The sequence below is a fragment of the Labrus bergylta genome, chromosome 7 (assembly GCF_963930695.1).
Source record: "Labrus bergylta chromosome 7, fLabBer1.1, whole genome shotgun sequence".
Taxonomy (NCBI): Eukaryota; Metazoa; Chordata; class Actinopteri; order Labriformes; family Labridae; genus Labrus; species Labrus bergylta.
This window is the reverse complement of record NC_089201.1, coordinates 26,678,675-26,693,715: the sequence shown is the minus strand read 5'-3', so window position 1 is coordinate 26,693,715 and position 15,041 is coordinate 26,678,675. Positions and strand designations below refer to the sequence as shown.

Genomic DNA, 15,041 nt, shown 5'->3' with positions numbered 1-15,041 from the left:
ATTTTTTCCTATTTGGTGCTGCCGAGACATCACTTATGTGTCACTGCTTTTTTAGTCAGGCCCTCTACATCATCGTCAGCATTTAGGTGGATGGAAAGGGAGAAGCCATTGTTGACATCTTTCAAATGGATGTCAGTGTGTGCTGTTTTCTCCAGGGGGCAGTCAACTCTGCCTCTCTCTCTCTCTCTCTCTCTCTCTCTCTCTCTCTCTACCCTCTTTCACTTCCTCTTTCTAGTTCACTGCTGGAAATGTAATGGCTCCAGAAGCTGAGAGGCCTTCGCTATCAGTGAGAATAGCCCCATCAGTGCTTTTAGCATTAGCATATCAGTGCGCAGCCCTGGACTCGGCTCAGTCTTATGTCCCATTACATCGATGAAAACCTAAGCAGCAGCTTACTGCTTAATAAGAACAACAATCTCCTCCACTCACAATCAAGGCCTTTCCCCAGTGCTATCACAGTGGAGTGCATAAGCTCTCACCGAATACAAAAAGGCACTCTAATATTAGCCCTCACACAAGCCATTCACTCTGGTACACCCTGTTCAAAAGACGCTTGTATTGTGAAGTAAGATACTGGGAATAATGGTAATACAAGTTGAAAAAGTTTAGATTTTGAAGTCAGAACCGTTTGGTGGCTGCACGAATGTCATTAGAGGTTTTGATTTTATCAGAGGGTTTCATTTGTTTTTACACAAAAAATAGGCCTCAGTGTGGGATCACATTACGTGTACATGCTGTCACACAGGTAGATTATATTTAAATCATTGCTACGCTGCTATCTAAACCAATGTTACCACATTTCTAAAATCTACAGTAATACAGCATGTTGTTAAAATGGTTTCTGGTATATCCTGGTTATATGTTTGAAAATGTAAATATGGTGCTGGAGCACTCTGAAAAAAAGAGACTGTTGGACGGAAACCTTCAGTTTTGCAAATCAGTAAATCCAATAATACTGAGAGCTCTTCTGTAATGATAGCTGACACCCTAAATAATTCCAAAAATGATGAAAAGATATGCTTCATTGGTTGTTGTCTTCCTCTTCCACTACCGGTAATTAGAGCGCCAACAATCAGCAGAAAATTCAAAGTGGCCAGAAATACAAACACGCTCTCCTTCAAGTGTATATGCACATGTGAAATTAAAAGCAGAAATGAGAGTTTGTCGCAAAGATGTTCAACCACCTGGATACTAGCTTGTAGGAATCATGCATACAAGAGGCTCATTTCCAGTCAGAATAGCTGTATTTATGTGATAGCTGATAGTCACACAGCTGTACAGAGGAAACAGATGATTGCCAGAAACGGTAACTCCTTCGCTTCACATGATCAAAACCAAAATCAGACTTGAACACTTGGCATGTAAAAAAACCCTCTGTCTTTGTTAAAGTTGATAAAAAATAAAACAATATAAAAAAAAAAACAGTAAAGACAGACTCTGAATTTCTCATGGCTGATACGGAGAATGATACAAGCGCTGGTACTAGGACATTTTAATAGTGCTGCATGAGTGGAAGCGAAGCACAAGACATCAGAAGCTGTGACACATACAGCCAGAGGCTGAAAACACTGAGGTCAACTGGTCCACCACCGCCCTGCAGAGCACACAGAGAATAAAACACAGCCTTAAAATAAAATGCTGACATAGGGATCCACTACAGCAACTAAACACACACGGTGTTCGATCAGGAGGTTTTGCTTATAAATCAAGGAGTAAGGGAAGTTGAACAGCTTCATGGCCAAGATAATGTAGTGTGCTCTAAGTGATCTAGTTAGACAAAATGATTTTGGGACATCCTGTTGGATCCATCCTTTTTTAAGCAACATCTCCAAACCTGACATGGCTTTGGTTCAAACGCAACATTGGATCTTTCTTTCACATCAATTTCTCTGAATTGATTCTCCAACTTAGATAAAATGCTACATAAGCCCTTCAACGTCTATCAGAAACATAACAAAAAATACAAATTAATCTGATCAAATAGTGTTACAATCTGCAGGATAGCAGGTGGCTGCTTACATTCATATATATTGAATACACAAAAAAAAAAAAAATTGCAAATATTATACTTTTGGAATCAGGCAAGTAAACACAAGTAAGAGCACAAAAAAGGAAAACAGGGTGATACCATTGCTGCATTTGTTCATCCTGGTCTAAACGCAAATACATGACAGGGAGGGAGTGGCCGAGTAGTAAAACAGATTTGTCTTTTACTGGCAGAGCTTCCATATGTGTCCGTGTATGTTTGTGTGTGTGTGTGTTTGTGTATGTTTGTGTGTGTGTGTGTGTGTGTGTGTGTGTGTGTGTGTGTGTGTGTGTGTGTGTAGGTGGAAGGGTGGGTGAGTTTGGATTCATGGAAGCTACAGACCATTAATAAACATTTGAGATCATCACCGATTCGCAGGGTTGCTCTGTCAAATAAATGCCAGCAATAATGTCATCATCGGAACAATCTGAATCCAATTACAGGATACTGCAGAGTTTCTGACAATTACAGGAAATGTGAAAGATGAAGGATGCTAGAGAGGGAAAATGAGGGTGTAACAAGCTGTGTGAAAAAAAAAAAAACATGAAGAAGGAAGAGAAAGGAAAGCCTGGTGTTTATTCCACTCTGTTAAAGATCCCTCTTATGGCTCTCTTTTGGCATTTTTAACACAGGGACAAATTAGCGCCACGGCCATGTGAAGAGTCTCTGTGTATGACAGAGAGAGAGAGAGAGAGAGAGAGAGAGAGAGAGAGAACAGGGGAGAGATGGATGGGGAAGGGCAGGAAAAAAAAAAAAAAAAAAGGCAAAAAGAGGCGGAGGCGAGGGCGGGGTTGTTACTGTGAAAGGAAATATGAGTGTGTGTTGAGAGGAGAGCATGATGTGCGCTGTGCTGTGATGTGTGCCAGAGTAACAGGGTGGGGATGTGTGCGATTATGTCAGAATGTGTAGGAGATGTAGAGGGAGTGGAGACAGGCGAGCTGGAAGGGAAGGAAACAGAGGGTGTGAAAAAAAAAGAGAGTTAAAAACAAGAATAGACAGATAGGAGGGAGGAGAGCAGCTGGGAGGGTGGGTGGATGGATGTCTTTTATGAACATATTCAGGAACTCCCAACGCAGCAGCAGAGGAGTCAGCGTTGAACAACTATACATATTTCAGACATTGTATATATGTATGTATATAAATATCTCTGAGTGCTGTTTCTGCAGAGCTTTTGAGTGGGAGGGCATGAAACACCCCTGCTAGTTATGTATCAATATATCAACCATTTGCAGTACTCTTCATAAGATAAGATAAGATAATCCTTTATTTATCCCACAACTGGGAACATCTATCTACAAGTGTGTGTTAGCAAACTCCTCACACTCACTGTTTCAGTCCAGGTGTCAAGTAGGGAGTTCTCCTCCCCGGGCTACAGGGATCTGTGGTCTGTGCACTGAGCAAACCTCGACTAGTGTAGTACCGGACCCAGCTGACCCCCCTCAGGGAACCCTCTGGTGCCGGCAGGCCCTCAGTTTGAAAAACTGGTACAACGATTGCATCAAGCATAAACAAATAGATACTCATGGTAAGACAGAGTACTTACTAAACACACACACTGTCTCATCCAGGTGCATCCTCTGCAACCAGATGTGCTTAATGCAGGAGAATCTGCAAGTGTTTAGATACTGATTAACTCAGTGCCTCTGAAAAACCCCCTGAAATGAGATGGTTATCCCACCTTCAAGCAACTAAGAGAGTATTTAGGTACTGAATTTTAGAAGAGGAAATGTAGTTTTCTGGTTTTGCATCGATCATCATTACAGACCATGAAAGAATGGATACTTACACTAACAAGTAAAAAAAAATCATTGCTTCTCTAAATTGAAATTAAGAAGCAAAATCCTTTGCCATCTCGCTGACAGGTGAATTCATTCCATCAGATGTATAAAGGGATATTATTATTAATTGTAAAATGTGCTCCCTAAGTGTAATGGTGTCACTCTGAAGCACGATCATTCAGATACTTGCAGATTCAGTCCCTTGTTTTACATCCCTACTCAAGATATTCTTTTATAAAAATGCTTTTACTCTGTGATTTCGGTAATTGTTCTTAGTTTTAATTTATTAGTCTGATTTTGTTGTCTGCTTGTTTACGCTCTGCCTGTTGCTTTTATTGTCTCTCTGCTTTTATTTTCTGTTGTAAAGCACTTTGTTACTTGTATAGAAAAGTGCTAAACAAATAAAGTATTATTATTACTATTATTATTATACAGGCTTCAGCCACTGTTTTGGATTTTAAGGAATGCAATGTTATAATGAACTGACATTGCTCTCAATGACCTGCGTATGTTCACTCCCAAGCATCAAATGTTCGACAAAGTAAATAAGTAGCCATTGGACATCATGGAGTATGAAGCAGCTAAAGATTCTTCTGACACATTTCAGTGAAAGAGCAACTCACCCTTGGGAACAGGTCAAAGGTTAGACCAATGACACCTATGAATAATTCGACTTAAATCCATCCTAAAATAAAAGAGCGATACACACGACAAATTGCAGTTTTATTTTTATCCAAGCTTCCTCGTGACCTATTTTGCAAGTTAGGCTGTAACAGCAAAAATACGTGCGAGTACAGAAGGTCATTCTTCTTCTCCTCTGCTTTTTGCTGCAGTAGCATAAAGGTGTGTGTGTGTGTGTGTGTGTGTGTGTGTGTGTGTGTGTGTGTGTAACTGGTTTACCTGAACATAGAGCAGGTTAAGCTGGACAGGGTCCCTCGAGTCCACATTCTGATCCGAGTAGAAGAACTTTCTCCTGAGCAGCAGAGTCTCGCTTTCCTCCACTCCCTGCTCTCGGAACGTCCTGCTGTGGTCGAGCCAGTTCACTGTCCAATCAATACACACAGCGCGTTATCACATGGCCTGAAATGAATAGACTTTCACGTTACAAAGATGTAAGTAGAGGAGGATACTGAGGGGGAAATTAACCAGCAGATTGATCCTTAGGATGTTTCAATGAACAAAAATCCTCATAGGGAAGGGGAAACCTTGAAATGTATGAACATGTCTTTTTATTTTTTAATACTGAGACGGAAATAAAAATTCTGATTATCTAAAATTGGAGGCAGAATTTTAGATTCAAATGTTTTAAAATTGAACTGCTGTCCTCTAGGGAAAGATAGCTGAGGTAATTTCCATAAACTCTGATTTGTTCTGTCAATGAATCAGACTTAAGTGATTACGTCCACATGATGAAGTAGAGTCAAAAATCATTACTGTGAAAACATGAAGAAAGCACAAAGTCATCAAGATATCAACCGCACTTGTGGAGTCAATTTTTTACAATCTCACACTCACAGTCATCGTCTGTGTGGAGTTTGGCTTTGAGCTTTTCCATCTTCCTCTCATCCCGTAGCAGCGTTCTGTCTTTCTTTAGCGTCCCCATTCCATCCTCCTTTTTGTCCTCCGCCACCTCCTGAATGAGTGAGTACTCTTCATAGTTGGTGATTCCTGAAAAGGGAAAAAGAAAAGTAAGCCAGGGTATTCTCAGAGGAGGAGAGACCTCACACAGGCACAGTGACTTAGTGCCATAATAGAGAAATTCTCTCTGCAATTCTCTTGCACTCCCTTTTTTTTTTTTTTTTTTTTATCTCTTTCACTCTGCTTTGAAACAGGAGTCGAGCAAAGCTGGAGCAGAGCCAAGCGAACAAAAAATGGAAGACAAGGAGGAGAAGAAGCCAAGCAGAGAGACCCACTCCAAACAAACATTTTTCCAATAAATTTATCTGGAAGACACACATCCCTCTCCTCCACTCTCAATTGGGCATGATAGCAACACATTCTGATAAGAAGACACTGTCTAGGGCTTACTTATGAGGAACACTTTAGCATTTATCCAAGCTTGTTGGTGCTTGATAAATCACGCCCGACGTGCCCTGAACAAAAGGTGATTAGGGCTTTATTAAGAATACATGAATGCACCAACATGCCTCATAAATGCTGGATTTACTAGAATAAAATACCACAGTAACATAATGTTATTCAGTATGGAATCAAGCTATACGACTTGGACTAAAAATAACATAGAGGATGAATAATTTAAGCGCTGGGCAATGGCAATGGGCAAGATTCATAGCAGCAGGACTATCTCATACCTATTCTACTGCATATAGTGACAAGCAGCTCCCCGACTGTTTTGGAGTCGTCCACCATGATGGTTTTTACCGCACCGTCCAGCATCTTGATCCTTTGCGGCCTTTGTTTCTTCTTATACTCCAAGACATCCTGCAGAAACCGTAGAGAAAGTTCAATGACGGCCCGCCACCGGATGAGCATGCAGTGAAAGTCAAATACATCCACTACCAGCAAGCGGCGAGGAAACTATATCTCAGGACTCCCTCGGAAAATGTTAATCACTTTGGGAGATGATAAGTTACACTGGCAGCTCTACACGACTTAATCTTACTCCGTTTCGCAGCATGTAGTAATCCAGGGTTCTTCCAGACTCGAGCCAGATTCCTTTCCGCGGGTCGTCGTCAGACAGGAAGAGGCCGTAATCTGACGCTGAAACACACAAACACAGCATGCAAATGTGGATGCCTATAGATTTTTCCGTGACGTCATTTGCATTTTCTGAGTCATGCACCAACCTTGTCCTGTCTGGGCTTCGGGGACTCTCTCTCTGATGATTCTGCACGCGTCGTACACCGGCGTGGACGGTTCGAACTGCATCGTCTTCACCACATTGCACTGGCGCACGCAGATCTTCAGCGACAAGGCAACCATCTTGGTGGATACTATAATGGCCTCACCGACCTACACACCTGGAACATATGAGAGAAGAAAAGAGATGTCTTAGAATGCTAATGGGTAATATCTCAAAAAAAAAGGGTGGCCAATGGATTTCAGAGCTTGTGAAGAAAGTGTGAAAGAGGAAGCGTCAGAGGCAGAAAAGCGCACAGAACACATTTTTTCAGTGTTTGAATGCCCCAGTCAGTAGCTGCAAGTCTCCCTACGGTCCTGATATTAAAGGGTTAAATGACTGGACGGCTTCTGCCTGATAGCATAGCAGTGTGTGTAAAATAAACTGAGTCAAGGCATGCAACATAACCTTTGAGCAGCAAAAAAAAAAAAAAGGGGGGAAATAAGTGCAAATCCCTCTAATCATGAGGAATAACAGAAGCAGAGTCAAATATAGATAATGACATTCCAGCTCTGTATCATTATCCGCTCATCCTCTGACTCGCTCTTTCCCCTAGAAGCTCTCAGGTTGCACTGCGAGACAAATCAGTGGGTGTTCCTTTTTCTTTTTTTTTTCCTCTTTGTCACATGCGGCAAACTAGGGTGAATCAATTCAGGTATTGTGAAACTCAAAAGAGCAATAAAAAAAAAAGAGGAGAGGAAGTGATTCTGCAAAGAGTTCCTCCTCGTCTTTAACCTTGGATTCAACAAGAAGAGGGATGAGTGTGACTAATAGGGGCCATCCATCCTGGTGGCCAATGCCTCTCACTAAAGAGACAAAAGAGCAATAGAGAAGAAAAAAAAAAAATCATAGCTCTATTTATTTAATAAAATGAGATTATGGCACATTTAAAGGGTAGCCATATCTCTTCTCCAGAAGTTAGGTACGTCAGAATGGAGAACTCTTGTAAACGTGTGCTAAGAATAGAACACATCTACGATTATTTTCATTCTGAATTTCTCTGTGAATTTTCTTTTAAATGAAATGAAAAATGTAATGATCGGTCAGAAAATAAAAAAAAATCCCAAAAGTCTCTAACATCCGTGTTTCAAATGGTTTGTTTTATTTAAAGAAGAACAATATTTAGAGTAATAATATTATTAAATGAATAAGAAAAACAGAAAATATGAACGTTTGAGAAACTGATTATCTGGATTTTCTGGTATATATATATTCCTGTGACGAGTTTTAAGTGGTTTTTAAACAGACTTAAATGAATATTTGTATCTCTTTATGACATTCAAAAGCAGACAAGATCATCAGCAAAAGATTGATTATTTTTCACTACTACTGCAGTGTAGGTGTCAGTTGATAAGAAAACACTAACGAAACAGCCTTAAAAAAAAGATTCTCGAGTGGTAAATGTAACTATTAAGAGAGTAGTATGAGATGTTTGTGTTAGAAATACTCCATACACATGGAACTGACAACATCAGCAAAGATGGTGGATGTACTGCTTTGTCCACCGGGAAGCCAAAATCAACACCAACTGAAAACTCCTCCAATAAAGCGACTGAATGAACTAATCCGAAGAGTTACAAAAACATCTTCACAGTTAACTTTTGCATCAATCAAAATGTAGAAGTCATCCAAATTCTACTCTTACTCTAAAGGAATTTTACTGTTTCCCTGCATGGCCACATAAAAAGGCAAAAGTTCAAATCTTCACACTGACACGATTCAGATCTGAGCCACACTTGGAGACAATGAGTTTTTTTGTCCTCAGGATTCACAGCCTCTTTTGAACCAGAGCAGAAAAAAAAAAAAAAAAGAAAATCTACATTCTGTATAGTGATGGAGTTGTGAATGAGCCCTCTGGTGCCTGCAACTCGGTCACAGCCCCGGGTTCCATTCCTTTCCCTCTCTCTCCACCTCAGTTTCTCTTCGTAAAAAAAGGCTAAGACAGCCACAAAGAAGAAGAGGTAATGGCGCTGCATGAGCTTTCCGTTATATGGGTTGGTGCGGAAACCCCACCGAGTTTTTGTCATCCAGTTCTTGCACAGATACTCTCTTGTAGAGAAGCGGCTTGGTGCTTCAGATTGGAGACATGGCAGGCAAAACATCGAGCATACATGCAGCGACCACACACACACAACAAAAAGAAATATAGATTGTTCTGGATAACTTGGACGTTTCTACAGAATGTCAGACAGGTCACTCTTACAAAAATCGCCTCATAAGCTGAAAATAAGCAAGGGCCTGCTGCTATAGTGATCGTCAATTTAGTGACTGTTGTCACGTCCGTCACTTCTGAGTGTAAGTACAGCTGAAACCGCATGATGAAACCCAGGAGGATAATGATAATCCCTGAGCTTACAGTCGTGTGAGAGCACATTTATCGTCCTCATGCAAACACTCCAATGCAGCAAACTCTTCAGTAGCTCTTCTTTCAAACATGGATGGATCAACTTCTGAGAGGAGCGGTGAGAAAGAAAAAAAAACCTCACTCATCACGTGACTATCTGCTGAACCTTATGTGTTTTACGACCCTTTTTAGACCACTATAGGTAGGCTTAAAATGTAATTTGAAAACACTATCTCTCATGACAATCATCAGTCCACATGGAAAGAGTCCTGCTTTGAATTAAATTTGCCACTGCTCTAAATATTAGGACATGAAATTGCCCAAAGAGCAGCTTGCTGAGGAGCCCAAACGTGGACAATTCAATAGAGAACAGGGAAGGCAGGAGCCATCTGGAGAGGATACAGCTCTAATGATTGACTGCGATACACCAGCAGAGCCTTAGAGCAACAACTGCTGTGATCACTGCACCAGTCTGTCACACAACAACCAGGAGACATCTTGACAAGAAACGTACACCGCGTCGGTCCGGGGCCCGGGGGCGGTTTGTTTGGACCATTCTTTCAAATGTTTTCTAATAGAACAACAAATGTGAATGATCCCCGTGAACTAAACAGGGTTTTTGGATGAGGATGAATAACATTGCTCCGAGGATGCAAGGCAATGATGCTGCACAGCGGTGGCTTCATTATTCATTGTTTTCATTTGATCAATAGCAGGGCAAATACCTGGGCATGCCGAGTACAACAAAAGCAAAGATGGGTTATTCTTCTGAAAGACATATGTCAAGGTAATGTGAAGTCGCAGCTAATATTTCAAGCAGAGAAGAGCATAAAATACAAGATGTTTATCGCTGCTTTAAAATTGTGAGTCAAATAGGCATAAGTGTACTGGAAGCATTGATCAGACTACATATGATTGTCCCTGCTATATAAAGTCTATATAAAGGCATAAGTATAAGAAAATAAAATAAAAATTGCATGTTTTGAAATATAATGGGCCTCGATCCAGAAAAGGGGGGATTACAAACACTTTTCTCTACATTCTATTAAGCTACAGCAAACAAATGACTCTAGAAATGACAACACTTTCCGTATACAGAGAATTAAAATACAACAATTAAAACAACCCTCATTTAAAACCAAACAAACAAAAAGAGAGATGCATAATGTATAGTGTTATTTATTCTCAAACTACCAAATCGAAACCACCCCCCCTCCAGTATTTTCAAGGTCAGCCTATTAAACCGAGATCAGGGCAGAAACCTTAATGATTTTCTGGTAAACAAGACACTTTCTGCTTCAGCTGCATTTGCAAGTGTAAACAAAAAAAAAACAATATTGATGCAGCTGCGGAAATCGTTTGTCTTTACTCTACCAGCAGTGGTTATTGTGCAGCATAAAAACGCACTGGGATAAGATTAGTGTTGTGACACTAAAGGAAGCACACCTATTGTAGAGGATGACATTTAGATTTTAACAAGCTGTGATGCAATTGAAAATGACCCCCGAAGCTCAAAAGTAATAGCCCGTAAAGCAGCAGGAAAACAGTGTGGCTCCAGCGTTCACTAACCTCACAAATGTACTGAATTGGCATTTAATATAGCATATTATCTCCAGCCTGGCGGACTATTATTATTGTTTAATTTGAGCATGTAGTATGTCAAAGGCAGTGAATGGAGAGGCTGAGAGTAATCCCACAGTCAGCACTTCTCAGGACTGCCGAGAACAGCAGGTTTAAGCATGTGTGCATTGAGGAAATGCTAATTGGCTAAAACTGCTCCACAACACACCTCCTTTTCCCTCTCCTCTCTGCATCCAACCCTGACACGCTGAGCACGGCATCAGCCTTTTATCTCCAGCTGAATGAAAGCAAGGTCAGTCCCCCCTGCAGGACCCAAGTATGTCTCTGGAGACCATTACGTTTTCCTGGAACACACACACACACACACACACACACACACACACACACAGGGCGATGGTGGTTTCACATTACAGCAAACAAGGGACACTGTTTTGATCATCTGTGTATTCAAATCCAATATCCCTGCAGAACAGGAACTCAATTTAGGTTCAGCTCCACAGGGGGAGCGATGTGTCAAGGTCAGGTGTGTTATTTCCACCAGATGTGAAAGCTGGTCCTATATTTAATGACTGCTTGGTTATTATTTTCTAGCTCTTCACATATATACAACTGCAATATAATAATAATGAATAATATATCTCCATGATAACAAAGTGCAATATTGAAACAAACAGTGCAATAATCTGGAAAATGTGTGTATATATTCCATCTGACTCTTATTCTTGTAAATATTTCTTTACCTACTATTGATATCCTACTTACATTCCTATTCTATTAGATTAATATTTTTATTACTATATATTCTCCTGCTAAATTGTATATTTTGGAGCAACTGTAACGATCGAATTTCCCTCTGGGATTAATAAACCATTTCTGATTCTAATATTAAATTCAAACTTAACAAATATTAGTCCTCTACACTACACAAGAGTCATTAACCAACACCCATCAATACATTTTGTTCACGTGTATGGGGTGTATTTGATTTACAATAACAAAGTAATACACATTTCTTGATGGCTTTAGGGTGAAAAGGTAGAGTCCGACTGATTAATCGGCCAGCCGAAAATATCGGCCGATATTAGCATATCCAGTGGCTATCGGTATCAGCTAATTTTATCACAGGTATGTGCCAATAACAAGATTTATTTACCATTCAAATAGCATTGAGTTTGAGTTTCATTGTATTACACTAGACGTTCTCTTTCACCAGCAGAGTGCGCTATATGGATTACAACAAACTCAAGTGGTGATGCATGTACATGTCCAGTTACTTTCCAGTCGAGTGACCATCTTGTCTTCATTATATATCTTTTCCAAGAGTGCTTCATAACTGCATAACTGCGATTCCCATAACTGGGATCGATGCAATAAATGTGTACATCTATCTCTACAGATCAAACATAGAGCTAAGTAAGATATCGGACAATTCTTTTTCTCCCCAATATCGGTATTAGCCCCAAAATTCCTCATCAGTAAGGAGCACATGGAGCTACAGAGTTATGCTTCCAGGTTGCCTTTATCATATTAATAACATGTGTAGAATACGATTGTGGCGCTGTAAGCGACTGATAAGACTGATGGAGGAAAGAGTGTGAAAAAACCATTACATAATAAAACTTAAATTGACCATGATGTCATTCCCAATGCCTGCTGATACCAAGTACTTCTCCAATACTAGCAGTGTTTCCCCTACCATTATATTGGGCGGGGCTTTTTTAAAGATTTATTTTCGGGCTTTTTGTGCCTTTATTGTAGGGATAGGATAGTGGATAGAGTCGGAAATCAGGGAAAGAAGTCATTTAAGGATACCTTTCTGATAGAAAAGGACATCTGTCATTAAAAGTAACACATGAACGCCAAGATTCCTTCAAGTGTTTGTGTCGTCGTGTCGCCGTGTCGGCATGTCGGCTTGTCCCCCCCCCCCTAAAGCTGTAAACCTAGGGGAAACACTGACTAGTGTGAATTAAAAAGCCGGAGGAAGAAGCTCAATTCGACATATTGCTAGCTTTACATTCTGCTTGCGCCACACCCTTGTTGTTTATCTTTATAATTCATGATAATTTACCTGATACCAGTTAATTTTGTTGGGATAAATGGTAATGGTATTGCAATGACTGACCAATCTGTGGACACCTGATACCAATATTTTAGGAAAAAGTAAAAGTCACTAAATGAAGCTTGTTATTAAATATTTTCAGATAGAAGATGTAAAAAGAGCACCGCTCACTGTTACATAAACCAATAAGAAATATCCATATTTATTTGTTCATTCTATTTTTTTTTAAAACAAATTTGCCTCATTTCCCTTGCACAGAACGCCCCACTGAATCTGGAGTCTACCTGAATATAATTCTAATCATTAATAAGTCAAAGGTTTTCACCTCCACCCGTATCACTTCCTCCATTCCTCTCATTAATTAATTAGTCCTTGCTCCTGCAGAACGCAGCCTTCACTGGGCATTATAGTGAGCAGAACTGACCTTTGCTATTTTAAGTTCACCGGGGTAACTGTGAACAAGCTGTCATATCATAGGTGGCTTGCCTTATATTGTTTTCAATTATTAGTGCTTGTTGGTCCAGATGAAACACAAGGCATCAAACCCTCGCTGTAAATTCACAGAAACTCGCTGCTACACTGGCTTATTTTTTTCTGCAACATAATGAAATGATCCTCGCTGCTTTGACCCACACGATGGGCTACAGGCTGTGCTCCTGGGCTACACACTCCGCTGGAAAGCCATTCTGAGGATATGGATACTGACAGAAATTATGAATCCATGCCCTTGTCACAGAGAGGGAGAGAGCAGTTCCTCATACACTAAAAATATCCAAGAGGAAGAACGTCCTCCAGCAGCAGCAGCAGCAGCAGTGTTTCCAAAGGTTCATAGCAGAAGCAGTGCATAACATGCTTCTTCCTAATCGTCAAAGACAACTGAATTCACAAATACCTACCCCTGTGTTTCAGTAGATCAAGAGGAATTTTTGCATATTTTTTTAGATTGGACAGCAAATCCTTTGGAAATTGAGGCATTAAAACGATGGGTACAGTAAGGCTCCTATTGAGATATCATTGGTTTACATTGTCAAACAGTCATTAAGTCTATAGAGCATCCGACGACGCACAGCGGGTTATTCAATATGTAGCCTCCTTTATCTCTCATTTACAGATGTGAAGAATGGGCTTCCTAATAGAAGGAGACAGAGAAAGCTACAAGAGGAGGAGAGCTCCACCCAGCAGCTGCCGTCAGTCATCCAATGAGCTCGTCTTTAAGTCAGTCAGTCAGCCGGCACACAGACTGAGGGGTTGATCTGGCGTCAAAGGCAGTACCTCAGTGGGAGTGGTCAGCATTCGCCCAGACAGATGTTGCCCAAACATTTTTATTCTGTTTACATACTCTTGATGGATGCAGAACAGCCTAAAACAACAAAGGCTGCAGACCATGATGATTTCATTAACATTATCAACCACATTTTCAAACATAAATCTCTTTTATAGCATTTACAGTACACCGCCTCTTTTGGTCCGCTAGCCTACATCTGGTTTTTGACAGATAACTAGGCCAGACTAAAGTGATGTAATGATACAAAACAGGGACCATGTTTGGAGTCAAAAGTTCAGTGGCTTGATTTGGACAATCATTTGAGTCCAAAGATTTATTTAGATCAACCTGAAGATGCAAAAGATACTCCAATGAGTCAATTAGACACTAAAGTTAACTCAGCTTTTTTGGTGCAACGCATACATTTACCTTCTCTTTAGCAGCATTATAAATATCTTCACACATTTATTCAAGCAGGATACATTATTTGGTATTCTTGCTGTGTTTATGACTCTCTATAAGGCTATAACAACTGAATCCCCACAGGTTTGCCTATTTTATCCAGCTCACTGCAGACCATATGTTTGTGGTCTGATCTCAACAAGCTACCGTATGTTAAAGCTGAAAAACATTTATTCTCCACAATTACATCCGGAAGAGATTTTCATACCTGCAGGAATGCAGTAGATTGCACTTTCTTCTTCAGTAAAAAAGGCTAAACAGGCTGTCAATTTAAGATGATCAGCGATCAATCACACTGTAACATCAACAAGAAAGCAATTTCTTTTAGCTCCAAGAATCTTTGAAATTTTTGCAGACAGAAACTAGGGCCTCTAAGTTCTCAAACCGGCTTCGGCATTAGCTGTATGCATTAAAACACTTCTCAGAAAAAACTTTCTAACGTGTCCAAATTGAATATTTTGGGTAGGTTTTCCATAACCAGCGCTTCAGAGACCAGAATCCCCAGTATGATCACATAAATGAGAGCAGGCACAACTGTGTCCTTAATTACATATTTGCCAAAAAAAAATGGGACAGCTCTACTTCATAGTAACCCGCCCGACCAGTCGGAGGTGACCGACAGTTTGGGCAGTCATTTATTCAGCCTTCTCCTCTCGTGCTTTTTGTA

The 15,041-nt window shown here is 40.3% G+C and overlaps 1 protein-coding gene across 4 annotated transcripts in view; it reads right to left on the bottom strand.

Moving 5' to 3' along the window:
- tln2b (talin 2b) overlaps window positions 1–15,041 on the bottom strand; it is a 76,066-nt gene that overhangs the window by 36,976 nt on the left and 24,049 nt on the right. For all 4 annotated transcript variants that reach the window (XR_010666705.1, XM_065957211.1, XM_065957212.1 and 1 more), the window contains exons 2-6: window positions 6,612–6,785; window positions 6,428–6,525; window positions 6,117–6,246; window positions 5,320–5,472; window positions 4,705–4,847 (exon numbers count right to left, since the gene is read on the bottom strand). Coding sequence is in view for 3 of the 4 variants with exons in the window: in XM_065957211.1 (XP_065813283.1) it covers window positions 4,705–4,847; window positions 5,320–5,472; window positions 6,117–6,246; window positions 6,428–6,525; window positions 6,612–6,747 (660 nt within the window). In the remaining variant the exon portion in view is untranslated. The remainder of the gene's footprint in view (window positions 1–4,704; window positions 4,848–5,319; window positions 5,473–6,116; window positions 6,247–6,427; window positions 6,526–6,611; window positions 6,786–15,041) is intronic.